The sequence below is a fragment of the Dendropsophus ebraccatus genome, chromosome 8, assembly GCF_027789765.1.
Source record: "Dendropsophus ebraccatus isolate aDenEbr1 chromosome 8, aDenEbr1.pat, whole genome shotgun sequence".
NCBI lineage: Eukaryota > Metazoa > Chordata > Amphibia > Anura > Hylidae > Dendropsophus > Dendropsophus ebraccatus.
This window is the reverse complement of record NC_091461.1, coordinates 117,215,167-117,233,711: the sequence shown is the minus strand read 5'-3', so window position 1 is coordinate 117,233,711 and position 18,545 is coordinate 117,215,167. Positions and strand designations below refer to the sequence as shown.

At 44.4% G+C, this 18,545-nt stretch overlaps 1 protein-coding gene across 1 annotated transcript in view; it reads left to right on the top strand.

The window, feature by feature from the left end:
• Positions 1-18,545, top strand: part of AK5 (adenylate kinase 5) — a 134,015-nt gene that overhangs the window by 10,499 nt on the left and 104,971 nt on the right. The window contains exons 2-3 of the mRNA XM_069979468.1: positions 10,330-10,516; positions 12,013-12,180. Coding sequence (XP_069835569.1) covers positions 10,330-10,516; positions 12,013-12,180 — 355 coding nt within the window. The remainder of the gene's footprint in view (positions 1-10,329; positions 10,517-12,012; positions 12,181-18,545) is intronic.

Sequence of the window (18,545 nt, the reverse complement as noted above, 5' to 3'; positions counted from 1 at the left end):
ATAGAACAGTGGCGCTTGTTATCCCACATGAGGCTATCCAATCAGAAACTCTATTCAAAACCCAAAGTCAAGCATCAAGATCAGCTGATCCAGAGCAGTAAATCAGCTATTGCTATTCGCTATAATGATCGCATTTGAGCGATAATCGCTACGTGTAAACACAGCAAACGATCAAGCGTTGAGCGAAAAATCGTTTATTTTGATCCTTATTTGATCGTTTATTTTGATTATTTTGTTCGTCGTTTGCTAAATATTCGCAGATCGCTTCGTGTAAACAGTCTTTCAAAGATTCACCCCGTGTGTAAGATGGGCTTAAGCGATCTTAAAAACGATCGCAATAACGATTTTTCTTACGAATCTTCTAACGATTTTTCTCCGTCTAAACGCTGATCGTTATAAAAACCAAATCGTTGCTTCAAAATCGTTAATCGTTCGATTGGGCGAATTATCGTTCCGTGTAAACCCAGCATAATGGTGGTTTTACACGGAGCGATAATTCGCCCGATCGCACGATTACCGATTTTGAATGAACGATGTTTTTTTTATAACGATCAGCGTTTAGACGGAACGATACATATAGTTAATACGGTTGAAAAAAGACACATGTCCATCAAGTCCATCGTTCTGCGATCTTTTTGCGATCGCTTAAGCCTATCTCACACATAGGTGAAATCGTTGAAAGAATGTTTACACGGAACGATCTGCGCATTTTTTGTGAACGATCAACGACGATTTGAGAACATGTTGAAAGATCAAAATGAACGATTTCTCGCTCGTCGCTTGATCGTTCGCTGCGTTTGCACGTACGATTATCGCTCAAATTCGATCGTTATCGTGCAAATTCGAACGATAAAACGTTCCGTGTAAAAGGACCATTAGAGACAGGCGCTGAGAAAAACAGCAGGATGATCGCTGCCACCTGTATGTCCTAGGAATACGTTATCACTCCAGTGGCATGGCTTATATAATAGTGGAATCCTGTTCATGACGATAGGACCTCCCCTATAGATGTAGCCGATGCCCCCTGGTTACACAGGATCATTGGACAGAGCCGGCCGCTGACCTTGTCTATAGTTATACATAGTAATTAGGTCGCCCCTCAGGGACTTTTTCTGCTCAACAGCCACCAGCTAACCCAGAACTGCCAGCACCGATATGTGTTCCTCCTCACCACGTAAACTACAGTGATTTACCTTTTCCACAACAACGTCCACAACATCGTCACGTCCAAACAAACGTCCAAATAGACAAAGCAAATGAAGAACTTTATATAACTATATATAAAATAGCTGAATAATAGTGAAATTCTGCAAATCCATATAAACAAGTGCAGATCTGCTTAATTCCATCGCAGAACACAATTACTATCAGAAGTACAGAGCCTGTAGAAGAGCAGACAGTGTCCTTATGCTTCTGTATTATACCGCCATATGGTGCCCCTGTCCAGCACCACATCCTCCCCTCCAAGCAATGCTGCTATATATGTCACTATAATATGGCACCCAATGGAGCATGCAGCAATCTGCAGGAAATTGAAGGCATATGGGGATATATAGCAGTCTAGAGATGGTGAACCTTTGGCTTAGGGTCAGAACAGAGACTGTGTAGCATTCCGCTCTTGGCTTTTTAGAGACTTTGCCTCATGGATCTGTCAGCTGCTTCTGCTGTTTAAGTGTATGAGCAGAACTTGTATGAATGTGTCCAGTAACCACCAAGCCTAAAGTGCCTGTAACTGCACCATTGTATTGGTAGGGTGGTCGCTGCCAGGACTTTCACATCACGATTATCATCCCATCATGGTGTCCATCGTATACAGCTGGGGGTCTTCTTTAATGCTACATCTCCCATTTGACCCCCTTTACAAAATGAATCAGGACATAGTGATGAGCCACATTGGTGAAAGAGAGTTAGGGTATGTGCACACTGAGTAATTTAGACGGAAAGTCCGTCGCGTAATCCGTCCCTCGCGCTCGCGGATAGCTGCGGGCATGCGTGTCTCCGTCCGTGTCATAGACTCTATCCATTCTAAATTACTCAGTGTGCACACACCCTTAGTTAGGTGAGTATGTCACTGTATATTGTGCCAATATGGCCACCATGTTATGAGGATAGTCTCTTCTAGATCTAATTCACTTATAGAGGCAGTGCCGGACTGACCCACCAGAGGTCCGGAGGATTCTCCGGTGGGCCCCCAGCTTTAGAACCTGCACTAACACTGACATATCATTTCTCACTGGTTCTTCATTGGTGGGCCCCCAGGATCATTTCCTCTGGTGGGCCCCAGATACCCCAGTCCAACGCTGTATAGAGGTGCTGGGTTATAGTTATGTTTGGGAAGGAAACCCACGCCTGTTCCCCTTGCAAGTCTTCTAACCACTGAGCCACGTCGCTACCCACAGTACCCTTGGTCTTAAAATTTTTAAACAATTTTTACTTTTTAGAAGGGTCTTGTAATAATAAGCTTCCTCTGCTGGGACCCCCTAATGATTGGCTGTAATCTGTGGGGAAACCTGGCATACAGTTTTCCCTGCAGCGCCTCCAGAGGGGAAACAAAGTATTACACTGGGGTGGCCAATTAATTTTCCCATGGGGCCACATGAAAAATTGGAATGAATTTTGAGGACGGTATCAGGGGGGGCGACACGCATACCCCTCCGCCTCCTCCTTGCAGCATCTCAGGGCAGCTCCTACTGACTCCAATAGCATTGCCCCACTCCTAGTAAGCGACGCTACAAGCATCCAGCAGTGCTTGCTGTCCTTATGTTTACCTGGTCTGGGTTTTGTTATCCCGACTCTTTTAGGGGGCCATCATAGAGTGGTCCCCGTCCAGTAAAGCAGAACAATGTTATGATGGGCGATCTGGGAGTCAGGTTTGGGTAAGAAGGCCTGGTTATACTTTGTACATTTTTGTACATTTCGGGCTCGGCTGAGACTTCCCGGTCTTCGCTTGCTTCTGATCTTCTCGGTAGTTTCTTATATTACCCATCTGACGTTATGTCGACAAGGAAGGATGGGCCGAATATGGTTACCAACACAACCGAGACCTGGGAGATACAGATAATAAGGGAGGATTGTCACTTGTAATTACTGCACGGAGGTGAAGGAGCTAATGATGGTGGAATTCAGAGGAGTCGAGTAGGCGAGAGGACGCCTCGTGTGAACTTAGCCTGTAAACACCGGGAAACTGTTAATGAGGAAGAATGAAGGAGGAAGACATGATAAGATGCCGGGGCGGTGCGAGGATCGGACAGGGGATTTCAAAGGAACTAATGCAGTGATATATAGTTTAACTATTGATGGTATATATACCCTGAACCATAACTGTTCCTCTGCAAAGAAAAATAGCTTATAGTGACAGTATTCATGCTATTTAAAGGGGTATTCCAGTCAAACATAACTTTTGATATGTTGCTGCCCATGTTATTATCTATTCAGTCTCCTGCCCCCAGCTTTCTGCCGAAGACAAAAAAAATCTGTGTGTGAGCTTTTCTCTCTGTCTCCCCCTCTCTTCTTAGACAGATGATGTAAACAAGTCACTGTCAGGCTTTATCTGCAACATTGTAGCTTCCTTGTAATGCTGGGAGGGTTATTTGGAGGTCAGGTTGCTAATAAACTTCAGCCGTCTCAGGAGGGAGGGGGGAGGAGGGCGAGACAGAGAGAAAAGCTTACACACAGATTTTTGTGTTATCAGTAGAAAGCAGCAGTTCAGAACTGGGGGAAGGAGACTGAATAGATAATACCAAGTATGGAAGGAATTGTTATTCTCACCATGGGTGGAAACATATCAAAACTTTCAAACATGTCAAACCATGTTTGAGTGGAATATCACAGTTCTACCCCCTTTACTGACACTTTTGCTTTGGTGGGGATTAAATGCCACTTCTATCCCTTGCAATTGGCTGATAGCTGTCCTATGAATATGGCCAGCTTTACCCAAACAGGAGTACATGGATATAGGACTGGCCATCTGGCATTTCTGGTACATGCCAGATGGGCAGGTCTTGTCTGTCTCCTTGCTATTTCCCTGCACATCACCTAGGTCAAGTTAGCCTGGATGTAGGGTTCCATTAGCAGGACAGATTACTTAAATGAAAGGGGGCGGGGGTGTTATACTACAAGAGGGGATGTTGTACCTACAGGGAGGGTATTACCTACAGATGGTTTCCTCACAATGGGGGGGGGGTGCAATTATCCACAGGGAATATTACCTGTAGGGGTATTTCCCATAGGTGGCTTTACCCACCGAAACGTCACTTTTTAAATAAAACATAGCTGGAAGAATAGCTGGTACATTTTTTCTACGCTGTGGCTTGATGGAGTATTGTCAATTATTTCTACCATTATCATTATTAATCCATTATTTTGTCACGGTTGGTGATACTATGTAGGTGTTGGTACGGCGGTATCACTCTAAAACCAACTTTAAGAGCTCCTCAGGGGCGGAACCCCTAACCAACATACTAGAGAAGCTGTGAAAGGGGCGGGGCCAGGCTCTGCTGCATCAGTGGCCACAGAAGAGGCCATGGTTCGTATGAGGGGGGGGGGGGGGGGGTTATAAAACAATATTTTGGTGACAGGTGCGCTGTATTATTCATGTAATAGCTTTTTACCTAGACAAAAAGCTAAAATATAAAAAAAAAATTATAAAAAAAAAAATGTCACATTTGCCAGTATTCATTATTAAGCCTTGAATATAGCGATTTCCTTTTGTATACAGAACTCTAACCTTTCACCGCCACTTCTCAGGCAATAAACACAAGAGTTCCTCCGCTTTCTACCACAAAAGATTTAATTCAGTTGTATTCATAGAATTAATCTGAATGTCGTTCGTGCTGTTCCTTAATAAATGCAGCCCGATCCCTGATGAAGAATGGAGGCTGATTCTCTTTCAAACTAGGAAATGAAGAGAACATAGAGAAGGCCGTCGGGCACTTTTTACCAGTGATTTTTTAATAAAATGTCAGATCAGATTGGAAAGACAATTCCCTCTTATCACCTGTAACTAGTTGTCCTCTTTAAAGGGGAACTCCGGGTAGAGGTTAAAAAAAATGAAACTTCTGCAGAAGCATATAACAATACTTACCTATCTATCCCAGTTTTGAAACTACCAAAAATCCATTTGCTTTGGGGGGTTTTGTTGTGTTTTGTGTTTCTGTACTTCCTGGTTGAGCAGATGTACTCAGTACTACAGGTTCCAGAATGCCATGCTTTCCCTCAGCTATTCCATCACAGTCCCCCACCCTGCACATTCCCCGCCCAAAGCTGTTGCAGAACATCTAGGCTGTGTTCACACATTGCAGTTTCATTGTGTTACTGAATTATTTGCAGTACTTTATAATTTCATTGTGGTCCCACTGGCACAGAACACTGTATTCTCTACCTGTAACACTACACAGCACTGTATTCTCTACCTGTAACACCACACAGCACACTATTCTCTACCTGTAACACCACACAGCACTATATTCTCTACCTGTAACACCACACAGCACACTATTCTCTACCTGTAACACCACACAGCACACTATTCTCTACCTGTAACACCACACAGCACGCTGTATCCTCTACCTGTAACACCACACAGCACCCTGTATTCTCTACCTGTAACACCACACAGCACTCTGTATTCTCTACCTGTAACACCACACAGCACCCTGTATTCTCTACCTGTAATACCACACAGCACGCTGTATTCTCTACCTGTAACACCACACAGCACGCTGTATTCTCTACCTGTAACACCACACAGCACGCTGTATTCTCTACCTGTAACACCACACAGCACTGTATTCTCTACCTGTAACACCACACAGCACTGTATTCTCTACCTGTAACACCACACAGCACTCTGTATTCTCTACCTGTAACACCACACAGCACCCTGTATTCTCTACCTGTAACACCACACAGCACTGTATTCTCTACCTGTAACACCACACAGCACACTATTCTCTACCTGTAACACCACACAGCACTGTATTCTCTACCTGTAACACCACACAGCACTGTATTCCCTACCTGTAACACCACACAGCACGCTGTATTCTCTACCTGTAATACCACACAGCACGCTGTATTCTCTACCTGTAACACCACACAGCACTATATTCTCTACCTGTAACACCACACAGCACCCTGTATTCTCTACCTGTAATACCACACAGCACGCTGTATTCTCTACCTGTAACACCACACAGCTCGCTGTATTCTCTACCTGTAACACCACACAGCACGCTGTATTCTCTACCTGTAACACCACACAGCACGCTGTATTCTCTACCTGTAACACCACACAGCACACTGTATTCTCTACCTGTAACACCACACAGCACACTATTCTCTACCTGTAACACCACACAGCACTGTATTCTCTACCTGTAACACCACACAGCACACTATTCTCTACCTGTAACACCACACAGCACTATATTCTCTACCTGTAACACCACACAGCACGCTGTATCCTCTACCTGTAACACCGCACAGCACGCTGTATTCTCTACCTGTAACACCACACAGCACACTGTATTCTTTACCTGTAACACCACACAGCACTCTGTATTCTCTACCTGTAATACCACACATCACGCTGTATTCTCTACCTGTAACACCACACAGCACGCTGTATTCTCTACCTGTAACACCACACAGCACGCTGTATTCTCTACCTGTAACACCACACAGCACTGTATTCTCTACCTGTAACACCACACAGCACTGTATTCTCTACCTGTAACACCACACAGCACTGTATTCTCTACCTGTAACACCACACAGCACTGTATTCTCTACCTGTAACACCACACAGCACTCTGTATTCTCTACCTGTAACACCACACAGCACCCTGTATTCTCTACCTGTAATACCACACAGCACGCTGTATTCTCTACCTGTAACACCACACAGCACGCTGTATTCTCTACCTGTAACACCACACAGCACTGTATTCTCTACCTGTAACACCACACAGCGCTGTATTCTCTACCTGTAACACCATACAGCACGCTGTATTCTCTACCTGTAACACCACACAGCACACTGTATTCTCTACCTGTAACACCACACAGCACTGTATTCTCTACCTGTAACACCACACAGCACGCTGTATTCTCTACCTGTAACACCACACAGCACGCTCTATTCTCTACCTGTAACACCACACAGCACGCTCTATTCTCTACCTGTAACACCACACAGCACTGTATTCTCTACCTGTAACACCACACAGCACTGTATTCTCTACCTGTAACACCACACAGCACACTGTATTCTCTACCTGTAACACCACACAGCACGCTGTATTCTCTACCTGTAACACCACACAGCACGCTGTATTCTCTACCTGTAACACCACACAGCACGCTGTATTCTCTACCTGTAACACCACACAGCACGCTGTATTCTCTACCTGTAACACCACACAGCACTGTATTCTCTACCTGTAACACCACACAGCACTGTATTCTCTACCTGTAACACCACACAGCACTCTGTATTCTCTACCTGTAACACCGCACAGCACTGTATTCTCTACCTGTAACACCACACAGTACTGTATTCTCTACCTGTAATGCTGATATTGGAATAAAGCAAAGAACTTTTTAAATTAATTTTTTTCTTTTTCTTCCCACACACATATTATGATCAAGCATCTTTTATCTTTAAAGTTGATTCCCACTATAAGGAAATTATCCGATATTATCTTACATGGGATATACTGTTTATGCCTTGTTTTTTGTGCAGTTGGGATTGGCAGTGCCGGCTCTTAGGGTGCGTTTACACAGAAAGATTTATCTGACAGATTTTGGAAGCCAAAGTCAAGAATGGATTTAAAAAAAGGAGAAATCTCAGTCTTTCCTTTATGACCTGATCCCTGTTTATAATCTGTTCCTGGCTTTGGCTTCAAAGATCTGTCAGATAAATCTGTCTGTGTAAACGCACCATTATCCTCTCTGCTGTTTAGCATTATCTATTTGTGTCACTGCATCATTTTTGTGAATACTTGAGTACTGCAATGACACTCCAACATGTGTGAACACAGCCCTAATTTCTCTGTAGACCTTTGTACAATCAGCAAAGTTGAAACACCTGCTTCTAGCCGGTCAGAGATTTTAAATCATGCCCTTTGTCAGGTCTTGTTCATTTTTCACGGCGCCGTATACGATCCGGTCGTAAGCTAATACGTAGTGTGCACTGTGCGGGCGTATATCGTATACTTTCAAGCGTACGCATCAACCTCAAAACTACAGGCATATATTCGCGGTTCGCACTACGGCCGGAAATATACGTAGTGTGAACATAGCCATACATTGTATGGACACATCTATATAACTTTTAATGTTTTCCTTATCCGGAGTTCCCCTTTACGGTGATGTTTCAGGAAAAGACCTGACAAAGCTTTGGCTCTCCAGGCATGATGGGAATTGTAGTTTTGCATGAGCTCAGGTTCCCCACCACGACCTTGTCCAGGATTACAAGCACATGGCCGCAATACCAGGCACAGCCTATTGACAGGTGGGGCACTGTTTTAGGAAGAAAAGTTTTATGTTTTCTATAACTCTGATCAACCTGATCCTTTAAATAAAGTAAATGAGATAGTAAAATACAATAAGCCAAACCCTGTCGAGCCCAACTGAGGAGCATTAGACAGATCCTGGTTACATAGGTCTAACGGGTAATATTTTTGGTATTTTTTAATTTTCCATTTTCTATATATATTATAAAATAAGGAAATCCTGAACTAATAAAATCCTGTTTTCATTTTGGCCACTAGGCTTAAAAATAAGCTGAGATTTCCTGTTCTATATTAGTATACAGATAACGCAGACAGGAGTACAGGGGCACCAGTATATAGATAACGCAGACAGGAGTACAGGGGCACCAGTATATAGATAACGCAGACAGGAGTACAGGGGCACCAGTATATAGATAACGCAGCCAGGAGTGCAGGGACACCAGTATATAGATAATGCAGCCAGGAGTACAGTGACAGGTGACCCCAGTATATAAATAACATAGACAGGAGTGCAGTGACAGGTGACACCAGTATATAGATAACACAGACAGGAGTGCAGTGACAGGTGACACCAGTATATAGATAACACAGACAGGAGTGCAGTGACAGGTGACACCAGTATATAGATAACACAGACAGGAGTACAGGGGCACCAGTATATAGATAACGCAGCCAGGAGTACAGTGACAGGTGACCCCAGTATATAAATAACAAAGGCAGGAGTACAGGGGCACCAGTATATAGATAACACAGACAAGAGTACAGTGACAGGTGACCCCAGTATATAGATAACGCAGACAGGAGTACAGGGACACCAGTATATAGATAACACAGACAGGAGTGCAGTGACAAGTGACCCCAGTATATAGATAACGCAGACAGGAGTACAGGGACACCAGTATATAGATAACGCAGACAGGAGTACAGGGGCACCAGTATATAGATAACGCAGACAGGAGTAAAGTGACAGGTGACCCCAGTATATAGATAACAGACAAGAGTACAGTGACAGGTGACACCAGTTTATAGATAACACAGACAGGAATATAGTGACAGGTGACACCAGTATATAGATAACACAGACAGGAGGACACTGACAGATGACACCAGTATATAGATAATACAGACAGGAGTATAGGGACATGTGACACCAGTATATAGATAACACAGACAGGAGTACAGTGACAGGTGATACCAGTATATAGATAACACAGACAAGAGTACAGTGACAGGGGACACCAGTATATAGATAACACAGACAGATAACAGATGTACACACAACAGCTGTTGCTCACAGCTCAGCCCCTCCCCCTCTCCTGTGGAATGAACTCACAGAGCGTGCTCACAAATGTTTCCCATACAAAGAATAGGGTCTGGTTCATTGTGTGTATGTCCATGAGTCTCGTTGTCAGGCATGCCCCCATGATAATATGAAATAACAAAAATTACAATCAGAAAATAGAAACAGAAGAAAAAAAAATCCAACTCCGATCAGTAAAAACAAATTTAGGTGAAACATTCCCTTAAGACCGGTGTACAGAATCCTTTCCGGTATGTTTTTTCCCCCCATTACTTTACAGATGAAGCATTTCTTTAGTGTGAATATTATGTAAATCGGCCTCTTACACTCATTTTCACCTCGTACCATGTTAAACCCCATCGATATGAACAGTGTTTTATTCGTTATAATCACATTATCTCGTTTTCTACGTGTGAATCTCGATCTTATAGAAGCGACAACACTTACAGATGAGGAGGAGATGTCATATAACCTGTAGTCACACTGAATATCTCCCCCTCCCCCATTATACAGGGACTCCTGAACGGATTAATGTCCTACAGACCCGACGACCCCGTGGATTACCTGGAAAACTGTCTGCAAAAAGTGAGGGAACTGGGTGGATCCGAAAAAGTCAAGTGGGACACGTTTGTTGGACCAGACAAAAGGAATTTACCCCCGCTCAATGGTGGCCAAGCACGAAGGTCGTTCCTAAGAAACGGTATGTGGATACATGACCGCCGAGCACGACATGCCAATCAGTCAGATCAGTGGCCATCCATAGGATAAATGGAGGTGTCATGTTCTGTTCTGGCACATAGTAGGGGCTCGATCCAAATAGTTGCAGGACGTAGGCTTCATTGTAAAGGTCCTATTACATGAGTCAGTGAAGGCCCGATCAGTATTGTAAATGAGTGCTGATCTGTTTTACTGGGCCTATTACACAGCTCGATAATCGTTTAGCAAGGGCTGCATGGACATCGTTAGCGATGTCCGTGCGGCCCTTGCCCATACCGTTAATACATTACCTCTCCCGCACCGCATGCTGTGGTTTCTGAGCTGATTTAAGGCCTCGACCTAAAGAAAAGATCAGCCGTTTTGTCGGCTGATCATTGTCTCTATTACACGTGGCGATAATCTGCCGAATCAGGTCGATTTAGCCCATTACCTCTGTGTGTAATATGGCCCTAGGTCAGATTAAGCATCGAGCTGGGGGAGTGAATTACACAACCCGATACTGTGGGCTATTTCTAGTGATTGGGTCTCAGCACCAAGACACCAACCATATCTAAGTGATATCTGAGTGATATGTCAAAAGTTTCTTAAAGGAGAAGTCCAGTGACATTTCTATTAAAGTATTGTATTGCCCCTCAAAAGTTATACAAATCACCAATATACAGTACACTTATTACAGGAAATGCTTATAAAGTGCTTTTTCCCTGCACTTACTACTGTATTAAGGCTTCACTTCCTGGATAACATGGTGATGTCACTTCCTGGATAAAAAATGGTGATGTCACTTCCTGGATAACATGGTGATGTCACAACCAGACTCCCAGAGCTGTGCGGGCTGTGGCTGCTGGAAAGGATGATGGCAGGGGGACACTGAGGGACACAGGGCACTGGAGGGACACTGAGCATCCATCTGCCATCATCCTCTCACAGCTCTGGGAGTCAGGTTGTGACATCACCATGTTATCCAGTAAGTGACATCACCATGTTATCCAGGAAGTGACATTACCATGTTATCAAGAAAGTGACATCACCATGTTATCCAGGAAGTGACATCACCATGTTATCCAGGAAGTGACATCACCATGTTATCCAGGAAGTGACATCACCATGTTATTCAGGAAGTGACATCACCATGTTACCCAGGAAGTGACATCACCATGTTATCCAGGAAGTGACATCACCATGTTATCCAGGAAGTGACATCACCATGTTATCCAGGAAGTGAAGCCTTGATGCAGTAGTAAGTACAGGGAAAATAGCCCTTTATAAGCTTTTCCCATCATAAGTGTATATTGGTGATTTGTATAACTTTAGGGGGGCAATACAATACTTTAATAAAAAATTTCACCAGACTTCTCCTTTAAGTGACTAACACTTTAAGGACTTCACACAGTTTAGAAAAAAATTTGAAGTTTTGCTGTATTTTTGTGCGCTGGCCATTAATATACTCATTAGCTTTTTTTTTTTCTTCTTTTCCCTCAGTGTTGCCAGAAAGCTGTAATTTTCCTTACCGGCGATATGACCGGCTGCCACCTATCCACCAGTTCTCCATTGAAAGTGACACCGACCTCTCAGAGACAGCTGAACTGATTGAAGAATATGAAGTTTTTGATCCCTCAAGACCCCACCCAAAAATTATACTGGTGATTGGTAAGTGACGGCCTGATCCACGTAAAGTTGTATTATTCCATTTAGGCTAGTGCTCCCCAGTCACAAAAAATCCTGGAGACTGTGTGGTCACAGTCACGGCCATTTGTGGGTTTAAGGACGACCCACTCACTCGTGGATGTGGATCCAGGCTGTGTGACCACGAATCGTTATGTCGCCGTAGTATTCTATACATTTTTCATAGATTTTGTTTTGCTATAAGTTAACGAGTTGTCCGGCTTACAAAATCCTTCCCTAATGGTCCTGAGGATAAGCCATCAGTATCTGAAATTGGTGAACCCCTTTAAAGGGGTAATCTGGCGAAAATCTTTTCCTTTCTAATCAACTGGGTTCAGAAAGTTATATAGATTTGTAATTTACTCCTATTTAAAAATATCCAGTCTTGCAGTACTTATCAGCTGCTGTATGTCCTGCAGGAAGTGGTGTATTCTTTCCAGTGTGACATAGTGCTCTCTGACCATGTCAGGAACTGTCCAGAGCAGTAGCAAATCCCCATAGAAAACCTCTCCTGCTCTGGACAGTTCCTGACATGGACAGAGGTGGCAGCAGGGAGCACTGTGTCAGACTGGAAAGAATACAACACTTCCCGCAGGACATACAGCAGCTGATAAGTACTGGAAGAATTGGGACTTTTAAATAGAAGTAAATTACAAATCTATATAACTTTCTGAAACCAGTTGCTTTGAAAGAAAAAGATTTTTAACAGAGTACCCCTTTATAGACTATGCTCAGCTTCAGACTTTTTTCAACTTGTTATTACTTAAATGTGTCTGAAATAAAATATGAAACAACTGGAAAGAATACACCACTTCCTGCAGAACATACAACAGCTAGAGAGGCAGGAGGAGGCAGAGCATGGGGGCAGGAGGAGGCACACACCAGACCACACAAAGAGAACGTAACCCAGAAGATTTGAAAGCTGGGTAGAGCAGTATACCATCTGGTACAGACTGAGGAGCATACAAAAATAATAGGGCCTCTCCTTTAAGAATCATTACCTCTCCTGATCTACATCTAAGACATCTCTTTATCCAACCAGTGCCCTGCCCTGTGCTGATGAGGGGTAAGAAACACGAAACAACTGTATACATATGGGTCACTCTTCCTTTTGGAGAAGACTCTGGTTTGGCCGATCTGTACATTAAATAATCATATAGAATAAATGGAAATATAACAATAGGGATTGTTATGTGATGATTATTACATTGGCAGATGTGTAACTGCAGGTACCCCCATTAGTTACTAGTACAAGGGACCCTGGTTGCCCGTCTGCCATTAGTCACAGTCATAGAGCGGCATTGGATTGATGGAAACAGCTTAGTGGCCCATTTCATTGGGATCCCTAAAATCCTGCCCAGTGTATGAGGATAAATAGGTAGAATACCCCAAACTTGCTTCAGAGCAGGGACACATGTAAGAGTCCTGGTGTCGTTTCCAGTAACTTCACTCCCCGGCTATCAGTCAGATCTGATTTGTTCGCTCCATTAGAGTCTACGAGTCAGATGTCCCTGCCGGCCGGGAAGTGGAGCGCGCTGCACTTCATGTGAGATTACAGCCGGTCTCAGGATTTGCTGCCATAACATTTCTAAGGACATAAAGCAAAAAATAACCAGCACTCCAATACAACTGTTCACACTGTGCAGGTCGCACGCTACTGGGGCCAAAATACAGACAAAAACAGAAAGATGAAGCAGCAACCTGCAAGTGCTGGGACTTAGGCTAGGTTCACACTGCGTTTTTGCAATTCGTTTTTTCCATCCGTTTTTTTGCAAAAAACGGATGCATTTGTGTGCTTTGACTTTCCATTGACTTCCATTGTAAAAAAAACGGATTCGTTTTTTTTAACGGACGCAGAAGTAATGTCAGCTACGTTCTTGATCCGTTTTTTTTTTAAATGGAAGTCAATGGAAAAACAGATCAAAACAAATGCACACAAATGCATCTGTTTTTTGCACAGATGAAAAAAACGGATTGCAAAAACGCAGTGTGAACCCAGCCTTACCGTATACTCTCCCCCGTCCTTTAAGGTTATCGTTCTTAGCAAACTATTTGATCAAATAGAGTGCACCATCTCACCACGCTATGGTGACCTCAGAGAGATGGTCCTACTGGAACCGTGGCCGCTCTAGGGCTAATACAAAGCCTGTAAAGCTGGGTATGCAGGACCCAACTAATCTCTCCCCGGTGTCTTCCTGGCTTCTCCCCGCAGCTGCCGATGCAACGTCAGAGCCGGTCTGTGAAGTCAAAGCCGCTCAGCCAATCACTGGTCCCGTCCCGTAATTGGCTGAGCGGCCTTTCACTTTGGAGACCAACTCTGACGTTGCATCGGCTGCTGCAGGGAGTGGGCAGGAGCAAAGAGAGAACCGGGAGCATGGAGAGGTATGTATATGTGGTGACCCCCCTGCGGTGTTATGGCAGAGGTACGGCCGGTCACTTGCCAGATGGTATGGTGTGACGCCAGTTCTATGGTGGTTGGCCGAGATATAGCCGGGCCCAGTGATATTATGTTGTGACGCCAGTGCCAGTTGGGCACACAGGTATGGTGGCACACCTGCTTTTAGTTTAATGGGCGCGGCTACACCTTGTTCCCCTGTGTTCAGTAATGTGCCGGGCTGTTGTGGGGTCCCTTGGGTAGTAGACACGGTGGTCCGAAGTGGAGCAGTGACCCACCCGGACTATTGGCACTGCCACCCACAGAAAGGGGAGATAACCCAAGGAATTTTTGCGTACTGTGTTGGTGCAGGGTGAGAAACCACAGAGTCTCTTGATCAAAAATGAGGTCTTCTTTACTTGGAGGATGTGTATGTACAGCTGGTCATACAGCTTTACCTTGAAATGACACTTTATACTTGATGAGACACTTGATAAGTTAGGATCCAGATCTGTAGTGAACGGAGAAGAAGTAGTACTGTCGTGTGGACTGAATTGTGTGCTGAGAGTATAGAATCAGTGGAGTAGAGAGGAGGATGTCGTGAGAGTCCCAACCCAATTAGTACTGTGCTAGTGGGTGACACAAGCCCTAGACCTTGTTACCTGGGATGAGCGGAATGCTGAGGGTTCCTTGCTTACACCCGTGCTGTGGAGTAGAGTTCATAGGCCTCTAGCAACTTTGCTCTATCCGGATCAGTTCCTAGCTTTCTGCCTTTGTGGATACTGTCCTGCACTGTCACTCTCCTAGTCCACGGCGTGGGTTAAGATGATCTCTGACTTTTCCTCTCTAAGAAAGGGTTTAACACTGCATAGTCTAGTGGAGTGACTTGAGGAGAATAGGTTAACTGCATCTTGCCTCTACGGAGTCTAGTGACAAAGTCCTCTTCTGGACTGGTTCTTCTGTCCCTGACAGGGGACCTGGCAGAGGGCCAGGGCCCAACTAGGCTGCTACAGAGAGGGTTCTGGCTTGTGTCCTTCCTCTATAGAGTGCAGTGACAAAATACCTTTACACTTCCTCTACCCATGTGACTTCCTATGTATATACACTTGCAATAGCGACATCTAGTGGCGAAACTTTAACACTACTTTATTACCACTTACAATAAGTACAGGCTTTTGTGAAGGGTTTAACTACGAGCAACACCCGTGGTGGGACACTTTATTTTTGTCTTTACACAGTCATCAGCCGTCGGCCCACATCGCTATTACACGTAGGGATGCACAGTTGGCGGCCAATGATTTTAGGTCAGATTCGGCCTGATTCGGCACACTATTGCTCTGTGTAATAGGGCCCTAAGATTTTTACATCTATAGACCGGCGCCGGCACAGGGCTGCCGGTGCAATGGTTCTTTTTTTACAACCTTGGCCCAGTTCCTGGTCTGTTCCCGGGCACCAGCCTGGCCTGAAGCACTGGAGGCGGGCCACCCACCCCCAGTGTGACGATCGGCTCTCCCCTTTGTGACGCGGCTCCATTAGACTCTTATGACTCGGGGACAGTTCTATGTGGACACAGGGGCAATTGGCTTCATAGCATTTCTAGCTTTCTAATCCTGTTAACCTGGATAGATCAGGGCTAATATATGAATCTCTCAGAAAACCACTTTAGTCCAATTTGATCTAATTCCTCTGAAAGCCGCCTGCACTAAATTGGCTTATAAGTTACCGTAATCTCAGCACAATTCTCCATATCGCTGATGTGAGAAATGAGAAGCTGGAAATAGAAATGATGGACAGATTGGATTCCATTTTTTTTTTTATAACTTTAATTCATTTCTTTATTTACAATGTTCTGGGAACCAGACTCCAGTACAGGCTTTTCCCAATACATGGGAGGCTGTGATCTGTTCTGCTTTGTCTTAAAGGGCTAGTTCAGCAAAAAAAAAATTCCCTTTCAAATCAACTGGTGCCAGAAAGTGCCAGAGATTTGTAATTTACTTCTATAAAAAAAAAAAATCTCCAGTCTTCTAGTACTTATCAGCTGCTGTATGTTCTGCAGAAAGATGTTTTCAATGGGGATTTGCTGCTGCTCTGGACGGTTCCTGACATGGACAGAGGTGGCAGCAGAGAGCACTGTATCAGACTGGAGATAATACACCACTTCCTGCAACACATACAGCAGCTGATAAGTACTGCAAGACTGGAGAATTTTTAATTCAGAAGTAAATACAATCTGGTTGTCATAGAAAGTTAAATTAAAATATTTTTTTTTTATGCGGAACTACCCCTTTAAAGGGAATATATCGACTATACAGTGGTACCTTGGATTACGAGTATAATTTGTTCCGGGACGGCGCTTGTAATTCAAATCCACTCTTAAACCAAAGCAAATTTTCCCATAAGAAATCATAGAAATGCAGACAATTGGTTCCACACCCCAAAAATAATGTTTTTTTTTATTCTGAATTACGTAAAACAAATGAAACAAACATTTAGAAACAGCAGAATATGTGATAGTATAAGTTACTGTACAAGTATAGCAATCAGCATGTGGAGTATAATGTATAGTAACTGCATAACCCTGATAACACAGCAGGAGTTTGTAGATACAGGATGGAACTGCAGATCCCCATAATGCAGTAGTGTAGTACAACAGGCTAGAATAGAGAAGCAGGGCTGCTGTCAGAGGTTTGTGGGGTCACATGACAGCAACAGGCAAGGGAGGTGTGTTCCGCACGGACCAATCAGAAAGTTAGAATCACAGAGCTGTGCAGGAGGACAGAGACAGAAACTTTATATACAGCAGTTTGAATGGCTGAGTGTAAGTGCAGGTAGAATATAGCAGCAGTGTGTATAGCTGAGTGTGAGTGCAGGCACATTATAGCAGCAGTGTGTATAGCTGAGTGTGAGTGCAGGCACATTATAGCAGGAATGGAGAGGATGGGAAACACAAGGGTTGACAGAGACTGCAGGGAGCAGGAAGGAATGAGCAGCGCAGATGTGGGCACAGTATAGCAGCACTCTCTGTCCAGGGAGAGAGGGGTTACAGCTATGGAGAGATTACCCCCACAGTCCTGTGCCCTGATGTAAGCCCCAGCCTGGAGTGGATCTGCCATGATTTGAAAGGTGATGGAGACTTCCTGGGTTGGAGTACAGGGCTGTAGACCCCGCTATGCAGACCATGCACAAGGAGCTCTTAAACCAAATGCTCTTAAGCCAAGTTTAACTTTTTACTGCCCTCCAGCTGTTGCAAAACTACAATTCCCATCATACCTAGACAGCCAAAACTTTAGCTTTGGCTGTCCAAGTATGATGAGAGTTGTAGTTTTACAACAGCTGGAGGGCTGCAGGTTCCCCATCCCTGCCCTAGTTTGTAAATCCCACATGCGGGTGCACAGCAGTATATAATGGACGTGGCGTATATACAGTGTTAGCAGTAAGTAATAGAGCGCTGCTGCAGGGGGATGAGTCTCTTTTCTTCGTTTCCCGCAGACCGGCTTTCACATTAAACTATCAGAGCATAAAAATTATGTGAACCCTTTAAACAGAAGCAATTAGAAAGTTAGTGAAGCGTCAGTGTGAGAGCGGTCGCGGTGCGGCGGCTGCTGAGCAGGTGCGAGGGAACAGCAGGTACCTGTCTGCACCTGGATGAAAGACGCTGGTTGCTTGCGGCACTTTCAGACTGCTTTCTTTTAACATGACATTTTCCTGCTGCATTTGTGTTGACAAGCTAAACGTGTTAAATTAAAGAAGAAGAAGCAGGCGGGGGGGGGGGGGGGAAATAATAAACATGTAAACTCCCCCCTCCTCCTGCCTCTGTTGCATCGCTCCAGGGTCCTGATGCCGGGTGCCGGATGACATCTGCGACTGGAAACCAGGTACGTCATATGCCCGGCTTTTCCAGCAGCAACACCACAACCTTGCTGAGCCCGCTCAGCCAATCAGTGACTGGTGCAGTGTCCCGTCCCAGTCACTGATT